Source organism: Amblyomma maculatum, chromosome 7 (genome assembly GCF_055883805.1).
Source record: "Amblyomma maculatum isolate TAMU_Amacu chromosome 7, ASM5588380v1, whole genome shotgun sequence".
NCBI lineage: Eukaryota > Metazoa > Arthropoda > Arachnida > Ixodida > Ixodidae > Amblyomma > Amblyomma maculatum.
In genome coordinates, this window is record NC_139350.1 from 127199963 (window position 1) to 127214459 (window position 14497).

The 14497-nt window shown below is 43.5% G+C and overlaps 1 protein-coding gene across 1 annotated transcript in view; it reads left to right on the forward strand.

Annotated features, from left to right (window-relative positions):
• Positions 1–12523, forward strand: part of LOC146184690 (uncharacterized) — a 39002-nt gene extending 26479 nt beyond the window's left edge. Inside the window, exons 3-11 of the mRNA XM_084608602.1 lie at positions 3600–3795; positions 3870–3938; positions 8047–8289; positions 8443–8613; positions 9256–9442; positions 9521–9763; positions 11152–11175; positions 11446–11577; positions 12336–12523. Coding sequence (XP_084464728.1) covers positions 3600–3795; positions 3870–3938; positions 8047–8289; positions 8443–8613; positions 9256–9442; positions 9521–9763; positions 11152–11175; positions 11446–11577; positions 12336–12523 — 1453 coding nt within the window. The remainder of the gene's footprint in view (positions 1–3599; positions 3796–3869; positions 3939–8046; positions 8290–8442; positions 8614–9255; positions 9443–9520; positions 9764–11151; positions 11176–11445; positions 11578–12335) is intronic.
• Positions 12524–14497: the final 1974 nt, after the last annotated feature.

The following is a 14497-nucleotide window of genomic DNA, read 5'->3' on the forward strand; positions in this document are numbered from 1 at the left end:
TCAAGCGCAATTAAGCGGTGATAGAGCACGATTTGAATTCTCGAGATATCGAGAACGTATTCCTCGAGATATTAATGGGACGAAAGAAGGATCCCACTCTATTCCTTCTTAACATTTATAGCTCGCCCAAGCAAAAGAAAATTAGATTTAGGGCCCTTATGCGCAAAGCCATCAAGGCGGCCGGTAATAATCCCTTGCTGATCGTTGGTGACTTTAACGCCCGACATCAAGAATGGGGCTATGCTATACAGGACACCAAAGGTAGGCAGCTATGGGAGGACACGAACGAGCTAGGTCTCCCCCTCCATACGGATCCCGATCATCCAACGAGGACGGGTAACAGCGTATGCGCGGACACATCCCCAGACCTGACATTTTCAAAAAACTTACAGGGTTTAGACTGGCAAAATTCTGAGCAAAATTTTGGCAGTGACCATTTCATTATCGTTTCGGTCCGCAAAGAGGGCGTCAAGACACACAGGGCGTGCCAACCGGCCGTTACAGAATGGGATCAATTTAGAGAAATCAGGGCAACCGCGCAATTAGAACGAATTGAGAACATTGAGGAATGGATGGAGGCACTCAAACGCCACGTTGGTGAGGCGACAAAGACGCTGGTAGGAGACGAAGCTCCTGGTATAGCAGATAGCCGACTGCTCCACATGTGGGACGCTAAACAACGCATGGAATGCAGGTTGAAGAAACAAAAGTGGAACAAGAATCTTAGAAGATGAATCGCGAGGCATAACAAGGAAACTGAAAGCTACGCGATCAAATTGTGCGAACAAAACTGGCTCAGCAGATGCGACGAAATGGAGGGACGCATGAACATCTCCAAAACATGGGGCATGCTCCGGCATCTGCTGGACCCAACAAATTCAAAAACTCAATCGGGAATAAGATTGGCAAAAGTCAGGCACGCCTTTGAAGGAGACGATGCGGCGTTCATGAATAAGTTAGTAAAAACGTATGTTGCAGACAACCAGCGTTCCCCACTCCCGAGCTACGGTGGCACGTCCAATGAGGCGCTTGACGCCCCCATCACGGAGGCAGAGGTAAGGGCGGAAATTGTAAGACTAAAAACTAAATCAGCCCCGGGCCCCGATGGGATCACCAATAAAATGCTAAGGAATCTAGACGATAACTCTATTAGTCTACTAACGGAATTCATTGGAAAAGTTTCGGAAACGAGCCAGTTGCCAGATCAGTGGAAAACGGCAAACATAATACTAATACCCAAACCGGGAAAACCCCCGCAATTGGAAAATTTGAGACCGATTTCCCTAACCTCATGGGTAGGGAAGTTGCTGGAGCACGTAATACAGACGAGATTAACGTGCTTCATGGAGCAAAACAACCTGTGGCCGCACGAAATGGTCGGTTTCCGACCACACTTGTGCACGCAGGACGTAATGCTCCGACTAAAGCACGATATCATAGACTCGAGATCGAGAGACGCCAAAGTGATCCTGGGCCTAGACCTCACCAAGGCCTTCGACAATGCCAGGCACGAGGCTATTCTCGAAGGGCTCGAAGTGCTCGGAGTAGGGGAGAGGACGTACAACTACATAAAAGACTTCTTATCGGGCAGAAAAGCCTGCATGATATTTCAAAACTTAGAATCTCCTACGATAGAGTTAGGAAGCAAAGGCACACCGCAGGGCTCAGTGCTATCGCCTTTTCTATTCAACGTGGCAATGAGAGGCCTCCCGGGTAAACTTAACCAAATCAAGGGGCTAAATTTTAGCATGTATGCGGACGATATTAACCTCTGGATTAACCATGGGAGCAATGCGAGTACGGAGGAACGCCTGCAAGCAGCAACCGACATCATTGTCGATTACGCGGCTAAAAGGGGACTTTCGTGCTCCCCGCATAAATCTGAGTTGTTCGTTTATAACCCAAAGTACCTCCGCTGCAAGAATACCGGGGAGTTTCATATTCAGGTGGAGGGTAAACCGGTGCCAAAAGTAGATCAGATCAGGATTTTGGGGATGGTCATTCAATCCCACGGCCATAACGGAGAGGTCCTGAAAAAATTAGAAAGTTACGCGATGCAAACCCTCTGGCTTTTGAGGAGGGTCGCCACTAAAGGAATAGGCCTCAAGGAGAGAAATTTACTAAAACTAATCCAGGCATACGTAATAAGCAGAATCAGTTACGCCCCGCCCTACCTGGACATCAAGGCCGGCGAAAAAGAGAAGTTAGACTGCCTGATTTGAAGATGCGTTAAGAAGGCGCTAGGACTGCCCATGGGTACCTCGAGCGAACGACTGCTCGAACTCGGGGTGCATAACACGTGGGCAGAATTGGCGGAGGCAGTGCGAGTCTCCCAGTTAGAGAGACTAAGCACGACCGAGACGGGCAGGGTAATCCTTGCAAAAGTAGGCCTCAACCCAGACAGGGGAGTTAAAAAAAAGTCACAATTAATAGTGTAATCAGGAATGTCTTGGTAGTCCCCCCCTTCCCTAGGAATATGCATCCAGAATTTAATGTCGAAAGAAGGGCCAAACGAGCCGAAGCTCTAGAGCGACGGTTCAAGAACATGGGAGCAAAGGAAGTAGTCTATCTTGATGCGGCAAGTAGCAGAACAGGTGCGGCGGTAGCTTCGGTAGTTGATGGCCGAGGGGCACCGGTATCCGCGGCAGCCATCAGAGGCCGCAACATAGAGACTTCGGAGGAAGTTGCGATAGCGCTAGCTTGCGTAGGGACAGAAGCCAAGTTCATAATTAGCGACAGCAAAACTGCCATTCAAAATTTTGGGAAGGGGAGGATATCGCCGGAGGCGGCCAAAATCCTCACCCAAAGAACGATAAATAGGAAAATTCAGTTAATTTGGACACCCGCTCACGCTGCCGTCCCTGGTAACGAGGCGGCTCACGAGCTAGCCCGAGCTCTCTACTTCCGGGTAGCCGTCGAGTCCCCCGAACACTGGGCATACGACGAGCGTCTGCAAAATTACGGGGAAATCATCGACCATCATAAATAGGGACGTAGACTGGTACCCCCGCCAGATGTTAGACTAAATAATAGAGAAGCTGTCGCGTGGAGGCGGCTACAAACTAATACGTTCATGAACCCGGTCTGGGCGCTTCACGCGCTACCAGACTTTAGGGACAATGATCTCTGCAAACACTGTGGAGCGAGAGGGACCCTCGACCACATAATTTGGGAGTGCCCACAATCTCCAGGGATAGGGCAAAATATTACCAGTAGAGAAGCCTGGGATACCCTGCTGCGAAGCGCGGACCCTGCGATCCAGCACCGTACCGTCCATCTGGCGGAAGAGGCCGCAACAAGCCAAGGGCTACCTGCCAGCCTCTAATCCGCGGGCGCACGACTCCCCATTTCTGATGGAATTAAAAGTTGTACAACCAACCAACTGTCTGTTTCATTTGTGCTCGCTCGTGGAGGTACACGCTGCTGCTAGCTTTCTACACGAGTGCCTCTCACGCGTTTGAAGCTAAGCATGGCTCATAACTGTGTTGTAGACTTCTGCGAGAGCAAAACAGGCGAAGCGATTGTGTTCCACGGCTTTCCCCTAGATGAAGCGCAACGCAAAGCTTGGGTAGACTTTGTTCGCACGTCCGGACGCGCAGATTGAATCCGAGGAAGGGGAGTAGAATTTTCTCGCTTCACTTCACGCTGCAATCCTGCAACTTCAACCCGGAGTTAATGGTGCAGTTCGGCATGACAACTAAACAGTCGCGCTTGAAGCCTGGCGCCGTGCCCAGCATTCTCTACACCACCAACGCTGAAGTCGACACAAGCCCGCCGAAACGTGCGAAACATCAGGTTTGTAGATCAATCAGCAATTTTCATGCAGCGTGTATGCCGTGTTTGACCACTAATTGGAACAAAAAAAGCAGGTGAACGTCGACTCGTACAGCAGTACTTCCAGCTTGCAAGTTGACGACTGCAACTTGGTGTCCGAGTTGGCAAGTGCTGGTATGTCATTCGCTTTCACGCGAGCATTGGCGGCCCCCTTCTACGCATTCAGTATAAGCTACATCGCGATAGCGCTTGCCTGGACGCTCGCGCGGTTAACACATCGCAACAGTAGCTGCGCGCGGATTTTGTTGAAGTTGGCATGCATTTCTAGACCTGCAGTGTTTACAGCGCTATAAAGAGGCGGCGTAAAAGAAGAAAAAAAAAGAAAAAGCCCTGCCTTATGACGCGATTGTGTTTTACACATATGAATACCGTTTTTTCGCTATTTTAATTTTTTTTAATTTTGTTTTTATTTTTGTACACAGTACTTTTTAGCATCAGCAAGCACGGGTTGTTGCAATCTGAGCAATTTGGCACCTTTGTATAAGCATTTTGTTCAGATATTTCAATTAATAGATCAATTATTGTACCTAAATTTGTATAAGGCAGCTCATGGAGTCGCAATGCCAGGCAAATGTCTGTCGCGTCACCTCCAAGAGCTGAGCATGAGTGTTTCTTTTTTTGCATATATGATGGCAAGGGGCGATTATGACCTCTGTTAAAAAAGGATAGTAACAAGGTGACATCAGTACATGCAGTACATGTGTGGATTGTAGTGAAATTTGCATTTCGTGTCACCTGATCAGAGGATCCCTGTTAACCTGAATTCAAAGAGCTTGGGAGTAGATTTTTTTTTAATAGTTGCATATGTGTTGGTATCGCCTTACTAGGCAGGCACGACTACACAATACCCAAGCAGCTCTGTGTCAAAACAAAGCATAGCGACACAAGTTCAGGCACAAGTGGCCATGAAGTCAACTCAAGCAGAGATCAAACCTACGACCAGATCCTTTGGAACGCAGACTGACAACTCAAGGAATGAAGTTGGTGTGTATGCATTCACTACCTATATTCTGATATAAAGCGTGCAGTCTTGTGCTCAGTTGCATAGTTCCTTAGCAAGCTAAGTCATCTGAGGAAGTGAATTTTGATAACATAGGTGCCCATGCGATGCTTTTACCGAATGCCAGACGGAACTTGATGCTGATGACTTTTTGCCATTCACAAATGGAGACAGACTGTGCTCCACGCCTCTAGCCTCGGAACCTTCACTTGATTTTGTTGATGACCCAAATGACAAATCGTACCGGCCTTCACTGGACGACATGGCAGCGTAAGTGCTGGGGTTGCTTACCCTGAACTACCTGCCATGGCAGCAGTAACCTTTTCTGCAAGTGTAGCAGAGATGACACTGCAACTTCATTCTGCAAATTGAGATAGGAAATTATTTGCCTGCACTACATGTATCACATTGTAGCCTTTATGAGATCATGCCCACAACTGCACACTGCCTTATTTTCACTTGTATAGATCATTGTTCCACATCATCTCTTGTCAAAACTTCAGTTGCAGATTTGCATGTTTTATAACTAGTTCTTTCGTCCTCCTTTCTGCTTTTGTTTATACAAGAAATCATTCCAGTTAGTGAAAAGTCAATTTAAGAAACAAACATTTTCGTAGAACAAGCACTACAGTCATCCATCTTGTAGCAGAAACATTGTTGCATCAAGCACGATGGCACCCCAACCATAATAAAGTAACTGTCTGCAGAGAATGAGCCTGAGAGAGGAAAAAGTTATCCAATAGTGAACTGACGAAGCACATTGGCTTACAGGTCGATTCATGAAGCCTGTCTGAACAGGAAATTCAATGTATATGAGGGATGCCTCCTGGAGTTGTTCAGGTTCTGCAGCATGTGTCATCTTCCTGCTGAACCTATGTTGGAGGTAAGCAAGCTATCATAGCGAAATTCATGCCCAGCTGTGCTTTCATTACTTGTCATTCCTGGCTGCTTCTTAAAGTTATGTGTTGCAAAGTACAAAAGGCATAGTGAGTGTAAGTGTCCGTAGAAGTAGGAAGCTATGTATAAAAGAGGATAGGGTTCTTTGAAATTGAAACTGTGGTAAAAATGGTTTTTCAGATAGAGCATGTTTGAAATCTGCATCCCTGTACTACCCAGCTATTAAGTTTTACATTTTTATATCAAATTTTAGCTTTAATTCCAGTTTTCAATTTAAGTTCATATTTTGTTTTACCTGATTCCCTGAAAGACACAATTTTTTTACTCTTTTCATATATACAAATAGAATTCCTCGCCATTTGTTGATAGCAGAGCTATAGTTATTGTTGAAGCACCCGACTAAAAAGTTAAAATATACAGTGACTAGAGCAGATTTTTTAATTCATGCTGACAAATTATTTTTTGCAAAGAAAATTATACTACAATGTAAGTTATATTATGCCACTGTCACATCAACAGGCTTAGTAAAACTTTCATGAAGGACATTTATTTTGCAGAAATGACACTTTTGATGCTTGCTGTCATATGGAAACAAAGTATGTCATTTGAAAATAAGGGCAGTGACAAAGAAGGTTAGACATTCTGTTTAAATCAACATTTATCGGCACAAATACTTAAATATGTAATTTTGTGACAAATACAATAATTTCAAACTAGTTTTCAGAGCTTATTTAGGCAGGTAATAACATGTTTACCACAAAGAGCATACAGACAAGCAAGAAAAAAGCCAGACCAGAACGCAATAGCAAGAAAAACTTAGCGGACCATGGGGTCTACTCTTTGGGGCCCAACAGAGGAATGCAACTGTCTCAGCAGCATTATGTTGCATGAGGGCCCAAGCTTCACTGCGCTGATGCTGCTTAAGCTTGGGATTGAATAGCAAGCATGCTATGACTCACAACTATGCCTAAGCCTTTACTCCAAGGCCAAGATAAAAACACACATGACGAAAACGAAAAAATCACGTGAAACAACCCCTGGTTTCCCCTGCTGCACAAAATGTCACTCAAAAAAGACACCTCCTTGCTTGAAAGAGTAAGAGAAGTCTTGCTGACACACTTATTATCCGTTTGAATAAAATATGATTCAACTATCTCTCTTGTCATCTTTTCTTTGTGGCAATACAAAATCCTAACCTGGTCAAACATAGGAATGCACTTCTTCTCCTTCTTCGTTGTTTCACATGATTGGCAATGTGAGACCAGAAATGTTTTGTCCTTGCCACTTTCCAAGTTGTTCCGGTGTTCCAGTAGTCTTGTGGAGCCTGTTATATAGGACAAACAGGACGATGTAATAACAAGAGACTACTGGAACACCAGAACAACTTGGAAAGTGGCAAGGACAAAACATTTCTGGTCTCACATTGCTAATCATGTGAAACAATGAAGAAGGAGAAGAAGTGCACTCCTATGTTTGACCAGGTTAGGATTTTGTATCGCCACAAAGAAAAGATGACGAGAGAGATGGTTGAATCATATTTTATTTCAACGGACAATAAGTGTGTCAGCAAGACTTCTCTTGCTCTTTCAAGCAAAGAGGTGTCTTTTTTGAGTGTCGTTTTGTGCAGCAGGTGAACCCAGGGGTTGTTTCACGTGATTGTTTCGTTTTCGTCAGTTTGTTTTTATCTAAGCATGCTATGCTTGACTGATTAGTAACTGCAAGTGAATGATTTTGCCATTGCTGCAGCTGTAGCTAACAGTGTGCTCAAAAGAACTGGCTGTGAGAGCAGCTGTAAAGATGTGCGCACTATTTTTTTTTTGGTGTTGACTTAAAAGAGATGGTCATTGAAATACAGTCAAGAACTCAGACGAAAAATTTGAAGACATTGCGATTTCAAAAATGTATATTATAACCTTATAGAGATGTGCTGATGTTGAGACTTACTTAATAATTACTTATTTACTTATTTATTACTTATTTCCTTTTTTGGCCTGACCAAATGAACTGAGATTGCCAAACTCACCATGATGTGAGGGCACTCTGCAACTACTAGCCCTAAAATTCACCATGTGAAACTGCAGGAATGACACTGAATGCCAAATGTTATTCATTCAAAGTGGCACTAACTGTGCCCTTGTCACAGTAAGATTACATTGATCTAAACGTCTCTGAAATTGTTTCCTTCCACTTCCTGTTATCAAGCCTCATTTTAATAATAATTTTGAAATGAGAGCAGTGCTAGTCATAGCATGTGCATTTGAAGGAGCCACAGGCTTGCATTGGTTCATTATTACAAGCTTTTTTTTAATTTTCAGGTGTCTAGCTCAATGGCCGTCATCACAACAACATGTGAGGAGGGTCACTGCTGTACTTGGTTCAGCCAGCCAAGGCAAAAAAACTTTCCATGCGGAAATGTTGCGATTGCCGCAGCAATTCTGTTTGCAGGGTGCAGCCCTACTCAAGTCCTGCATTTGTTCAACCATGCTGGAGTGGCTCGCTTTAGCAGGCGAATGTATGACCGCATACAGAGCCGCCTCTTATTTCCAGCAGTGCAGAAGGTGTGTAGATTTTGTGAGCAGAACCTGTGGTGAACTTTTGCATGCATTGCTCAGAAAACGTGTATTTCTGACCAAACAAAGGTCAGGAACAGAAAATTTTCATTTCTATTGCAAGCATGTCACAAAGCATATGGTGTTGTTTTGTTACCCAAGGTGTGGCAAGAGGAGCGGGAGGCATTGCTCGACGCACTGAAAGTGAGAAGCAATGGGGCAAAACTTGCTGGGGACAGCCGAGCGGACTCCCCAGGCTATAGTGCTAAATATGGAACATACTCTTTGCTAGAAACATCTGACAATAAAATCACTGATGTCCAGCTTGTGCAGGTGAGAACAAACTCTCCTAAGTACCTAACCATTAGTCATACCCATAATTTTTCTTAGATGTTAATTAAGATAACTCATCACCTTTACTGGTGTGTGTTCAGCCTAGCAGGCACGGAAGCAAATAAATGTAGAGAAATGAGAGGCTCATTATGGGATGCACACTAAGGGAGGCAACAGCCACTCATGCTTTCTGATTAATTTGAATTTGCTGTTTGAAGTAAAGTAATCATAGAAAGAATTGATGAAAGTATGATTGAAGCAGTATGATTGAAAAACCACAATGTGTATTGCATTTATTATTTTAGGAAATGTGTAAGTATGGCATATACATGCTAGTATGTTTATGGCCTATGTTTCTAGTAACGTCTGGAATCAGGCTAGTAGTATGGAAGGAAAAGTCAGTGTTAAAAAAATGTGCAGCATACCATGCTTCACGACTAAAAGTTTGTTTTTTCATGATGGCTTTCAAAGCAGATAATAAAAAATTGTCTGCCATGAATTGTTTGCCGAAACATTTGTTTTCTGGTGGGCTAGCTGCCACAGCAGTATGTTTATTGGAACAGGAATCATTTTGTACTAGTCTTGACTACAGTTTTTTTTCCAGAAGTCTAGCTCATTATTTAAATGTACAATTTCTTACAGTCTACTGAAGTTACTTGCAGTGGCAACATGGAGTTGGAGGGCCTAAAGAGGGTCTTGGTCTCTTTGGATAGCCATGGCATTACTATCAATGAAATAGTTACAGATCGTCATCCTCAGGTACGAAAGTACCTTCGGACTAACCGGGAGAAGACGACTCATCTCTTTGATATGTGGCACGTGAGCAAAGGTCAGTTGCAGAAGAATGCACTTAACACAAAGACAACATGCTTTGTCACGTTCAGTGATACCCATGTTCTCTTTCCAGGGATGAGGAAAAAGCTTCTTTCCGCCTCAAATTGCGCAGATTGTGAACTAATTGGGCTGTGGACCAAGTCCATAATCAATCACCTTTATTTTGCGGCTAGTGCTGGTGCTGGCAGTGGAGACATAGCTGTCCATGTGTGGCTTAGTCTGCTGAACCACGTGCAGAATAAGCACCATGGCCACGGTTGCCTGTATGACAGGTGCCAGCATGGCCAACTGCAACCACGAAAGTGGTTTCATCCAGGTGCTCTTTCTAAGTATTAACATCATCTTCATTGAATTTAGAATGATATTGAACAGCTAAATTGCTTGTTATGAATTAAATAGATGCCTAGTTATGTGTTGGAATGGTTCATGGTTCATGAAAGATTCAGTCACTAATCTCTGAATTTGTTAGTTATAGATTTAACATTCAGAAAGTTTAACAAGGCTGAGAGAAAAGGACCTTGAAATTTAGATTAATTTCAAAAATTATTACTTGTCATGGTGTTGAAGTCTTAATATGCATTGAGCATTTCTTGTATCTTATCTGAGCGAAAGTGTACCCTTTACAGTCATAAATGAACCTATGCAGAGGCACACCACTCAGTTATGAAAACAGACATTTAGCTTGTTTTCTGTGGTAATGCAAGCTTCCTTGGAGTTTCTTGGTACTCAGATCTGTCTTGTTCTTATTGCAGATATTGTTTCAGACTTAGATGCATTCAACAAACTTTGCCGCCTCTTGAACTGCAAGAGGCGGCAAAGGTGTGCAATCATTTCATGCAGTCATCAAACGGTTTGCACCAAAGGCTTATGCCTTTTCATATCATGGAATGCAAGCAAGGTGGGTCTGCTCAATCAAGGTCTAGCTGCCTTTCAAGCCTTGGCTAACATGAATTATTTGTAATTATTACAGTTCCAACTGTGGCCTCAAGATTTATAGCAAAAGAATGCCCTCTGCACTATTTCCAACCTGCCACATCAATTATCAGTGTTGAAAAAGTGGGCCACATATGTCCCCTTAATGCAGTAGGCACTCTGAAAAAGTTGGCAAAAATAACTGCTGGCTGTCTTAAAGGGAAAAGTATTTATTGCAGTGAAATGAAGGAGGCTGTCCTCTAACCAATAGTTTTCTTAGCGTTTAAACCATTAGTTTTCTTTTTGAAACATGTTTTGTTTCTGCATCTTGTCTTTGTCACCTGTAACACTCATGGTTGGTGTATGCTGCAAGTTCAGCTTCCTTACACATCACTTTATTTTTCAGGCAAGTGTTTAGTATTATTAGGCTCTGTTAGGGACATATTGATGGGGATGGTCTAATGCAGTTCTCAGCCATGAATGTGTTGGGGACCTCTTGAATAACATGAGCCCCCCCTCCCCCCCCCCCCCCCCCCCCCCGTTATTCAAGAGGTCCCCAACACGTTAAGTGGCATCTGGTACTTTCATTTTGTGCAGAGTGCTGCTACAGTTCCACGAGCAGGCCGCGGAATTCCGATTGAGCCAAAGATAAACAAACATCTAGAAAGCCCTAAAAAATTGAATTTTACTGTGAATCGGATGCCTCTGTTTACAGTGCATCCTGATTTATATCCTGCACTTTATGGTCTGCCTGAGTTGCTTTAATGCAGTTTTCATTGTGCATGTTTTCAGGTGTGGGTGTTGTGGCTCCATCAAGTAACCTTGCCAAAATGGCCTTAGCAGTGTCATGGTTATAAGAGGCTTGTGCCTAAAAACTTAGTTGGTGACAATTTTCATGCCACAGCAATAACAATAAAACAAGCAGCTTGCTCAAAAGAACAGGATGAAAAATATGCATGTTTTTGCTTATATTTTCTTCCTTTTGTTCTTTTTCCTCTCAATGTAACCATTTAATTTGTATTTATATATTGTTGCCCTGTCTCCGCTTGGAACTTAAACAACGGTGCATTATATGACACTTTATAGGACATTATAATGAGAATGCTGGCAACAATCACTCGGTGACGAAAAGTGGAGAGCAGCGATGGCAGCAGAGGTATCCAAAAAAGAGGAAAGGGGAGGTCACCGTGTGCCCCATCAAGGAAGCACCTACTTATGGTTTGTAGAGTATTCTCAGTTTGCCATGCTTGAATAAGATAACTGCTTTATAAAGGTATTACATATTACACTTCCTTTCATTGTACACATTACTGTGCACTAGCAAAAGGTTGGAAAATTGGCAAAGATAGTGAGTACAATTGTTTTGTCTACTGAGCCTGAGACTGAAGGATTAAATCACGTTGAAGACAGCTGAGCTTCAAAATAAAAGAAATTAAAATGCCTCTCCACTGCGCAATATCAGTTCAGTGCGCATAAAATGCACCAGATTAATTATTTTTTTCGTATTGAAGAATAATCTGGAGCCTCCCACAATGGCATCACTCATGTCTATACATAGCCTCAACACAACCCGAAACTTAACTGAACATGCTAGTAACTTATTATGTATGTTTAACTAAGTTAACTTCAATAACTATCAAATAGCATTGTTCTCTATATGCATGCTCGTCAAAAAAGGAATGCACCCCTTTTCTCCCTCACAGGTCATTATGCGGGACGTAATCCTTTTTTTGCAATCAGGTTTTGGCTGTCATTTTGATGCTGAGATAAAAATGACCCAGGAGGCTGTGATGCTTTTCAACTCTAGCCTAGTTGGCTGGTGCGCACAATATCTGGAGGGGCCGTGATCATTAACTGATAATTCATTGTGCGACACGAAGCCAGTAAAGGAAGTAACTGTAAGACTGACAAATTGGTTTATGCTTCCATTTTATTCTGCTTGCTCAAAACATTTGTGTCTTTGTGCACTCTTGCAGGGTATGTGGGTCGCCTCCTCTGTGCTGTGCAGGAAGAAATGGACTCAAACAGCCAGGCTGCCAGGCTGCTGTCCCCGCCACCTCCCCTCACAAGTGCTTATGAGGTCATCAACATATCAAATCTTGTGGAAGCGCGCCGGTCACGTTATGAACTACATGACTGCCAAATGCCTAGCACATCTGAGTGAACCTTGTCCCCACCACCTCCCCTCACAAGTGCTTATGAGGTCATCAACATATCTAATCTCGTGGAAGCGTGCAGGTCACGTTATGAACTACATGACCGCCAAATGCCTAGCACATCTGAGTGAACCTTCTTTGCAGACGATGATAGTGTTGGTTTCAGTTAAAAGGAATGCAGACACCTAACTTTAGTTGCATATGTTTTATTTTCTGTAATGATGCATATCATGTTATTAGTGTACGTGGTTCACCGCATGATACGCTTCTATTATTGCTAAACAACCTATAAGTTAATTTTCTTTTCTTGTAATGCTTCAGTTTAAATGACCAAATGATAGCCCAGATGTCAAAAGTAGGTTTAGGTCACTCTGTACATGAAAAATTGCAGTTTAATTACTGATATGTTGTTTATTGTCATTCTATGAAGCTAGCAGGCATGTTACAGTGAATTGCAATAATGACACAGGAATGCTTATGTTGAAGTTTTTTCTATGCCTCACATAGCCAGATCAAGCAGTCTGTTAGGGACAAAGTTGCATGCCGGCTATTAGGGTGTCCCTGTGTAATGACAGCCTCTTACCTGGTGCTGGTGTTGCTGTCGGCCATTCAAGAACAATACAATGGAGCTCATGCGCCTCACCTCATTCCTTTCATTGCTCCTGTGCCCTACACTGCAGTTCTAGCATTTTATGAGGCCCACAGTTTGGTTTCCCAAAGCTGTGGTATGTCCCTTAGCAGCAGATCCTCACTTTGACTCTTACCATAACTGATATACCTGTGGAGCAGTGGAAAGTGGCTTGTGTCCATTATCAGCGCCATTTCCACCTCGCCAACCGCTGCAGCAAACATCACCTTTAGCTTTCTGAGACAACCATCTTTAGCAAGTAACTATATGCCTGATAGTTGCCAGCAGCTACTTGCAATTCTCCGACATTTACTTACTTTTCTCTTCCTTCTTTATGGGCATCAGCCATTCCCTAGAACCGACACAATTTTACCATACACTCCTGATAGCAAGTGCATGCCCCTTTCAGAGGCAGCCATATGTGCCAAAGTATGTTGCTAGCTAGCCCACTCTTTTACCCAGTGGGGTCACTAGGGTCACCCGCACCCGGTGCAGAGGCACGGCTCACCCCCCCCCTCCCCTCCCCTCTCTTGTTTTAGGCACCGAATCGCAACTTCCTTTCTACCTGTTCAGTCCTCATGGTTTGCTTCAAAGTCAAGTTTGCTCTGCACCTAGCCACACGATGCGAATGATGTGGCTTTTCTTTTAACACTTGGACGCAGCGATCATGCCCCACGATTTACAATTCAGCAGATCACTTCAAAAGCACATATTTCCGAAAAACGCAGAAACACTATCACGTGTAAGTAGCGAGGAAAATCACTGAGCAAGCGGCTTAAGACAGGTGATTCCCCAGTATGGGACCATACGTTGTAGTTAGGTCCCAAGCAGAGCCCTTCATATGCCATATATGCATAGGTGAAAGCCTTTTACTTTGCATTCTCAACATTTAACTTTTGTCCTCTCGTTTCTCCCAAAAGATGTAAGCTGACTTCTGTATTCAGACTGCAAAGTTACCAACACGCATTAATGCCATACAAACAGGAAATATTGAGCGCGAAACGGTTTTTGGAGCTGGGAGACGGTGGGCGTCTCGGGGCTCATTTTTTTTTTAACGCTTTCTGTTGCATTTCTCATTTTAACACTGACTTCGCCTTTTTTGGAGAAAGAAGGAAAGAGCCACAGAATGCACTACGTTAGCACTAAATGCACTACTTTAGCACTCTGAGTACATTCACTCTTAATTCCCCTTTTAAACCACCTGGCCTCACTAAAGAGGCCTCCTTCTCTTTTATTTTTTTTTTTTTGGTCAGCGCGTAGTGATGAGACTTGCCATTTCACTGAGCAACGGACATTCCATACCTTTCAGCATTATGGAAGTGTGAGGCAGTTGTGTGACTGGGCCGAGGATTGA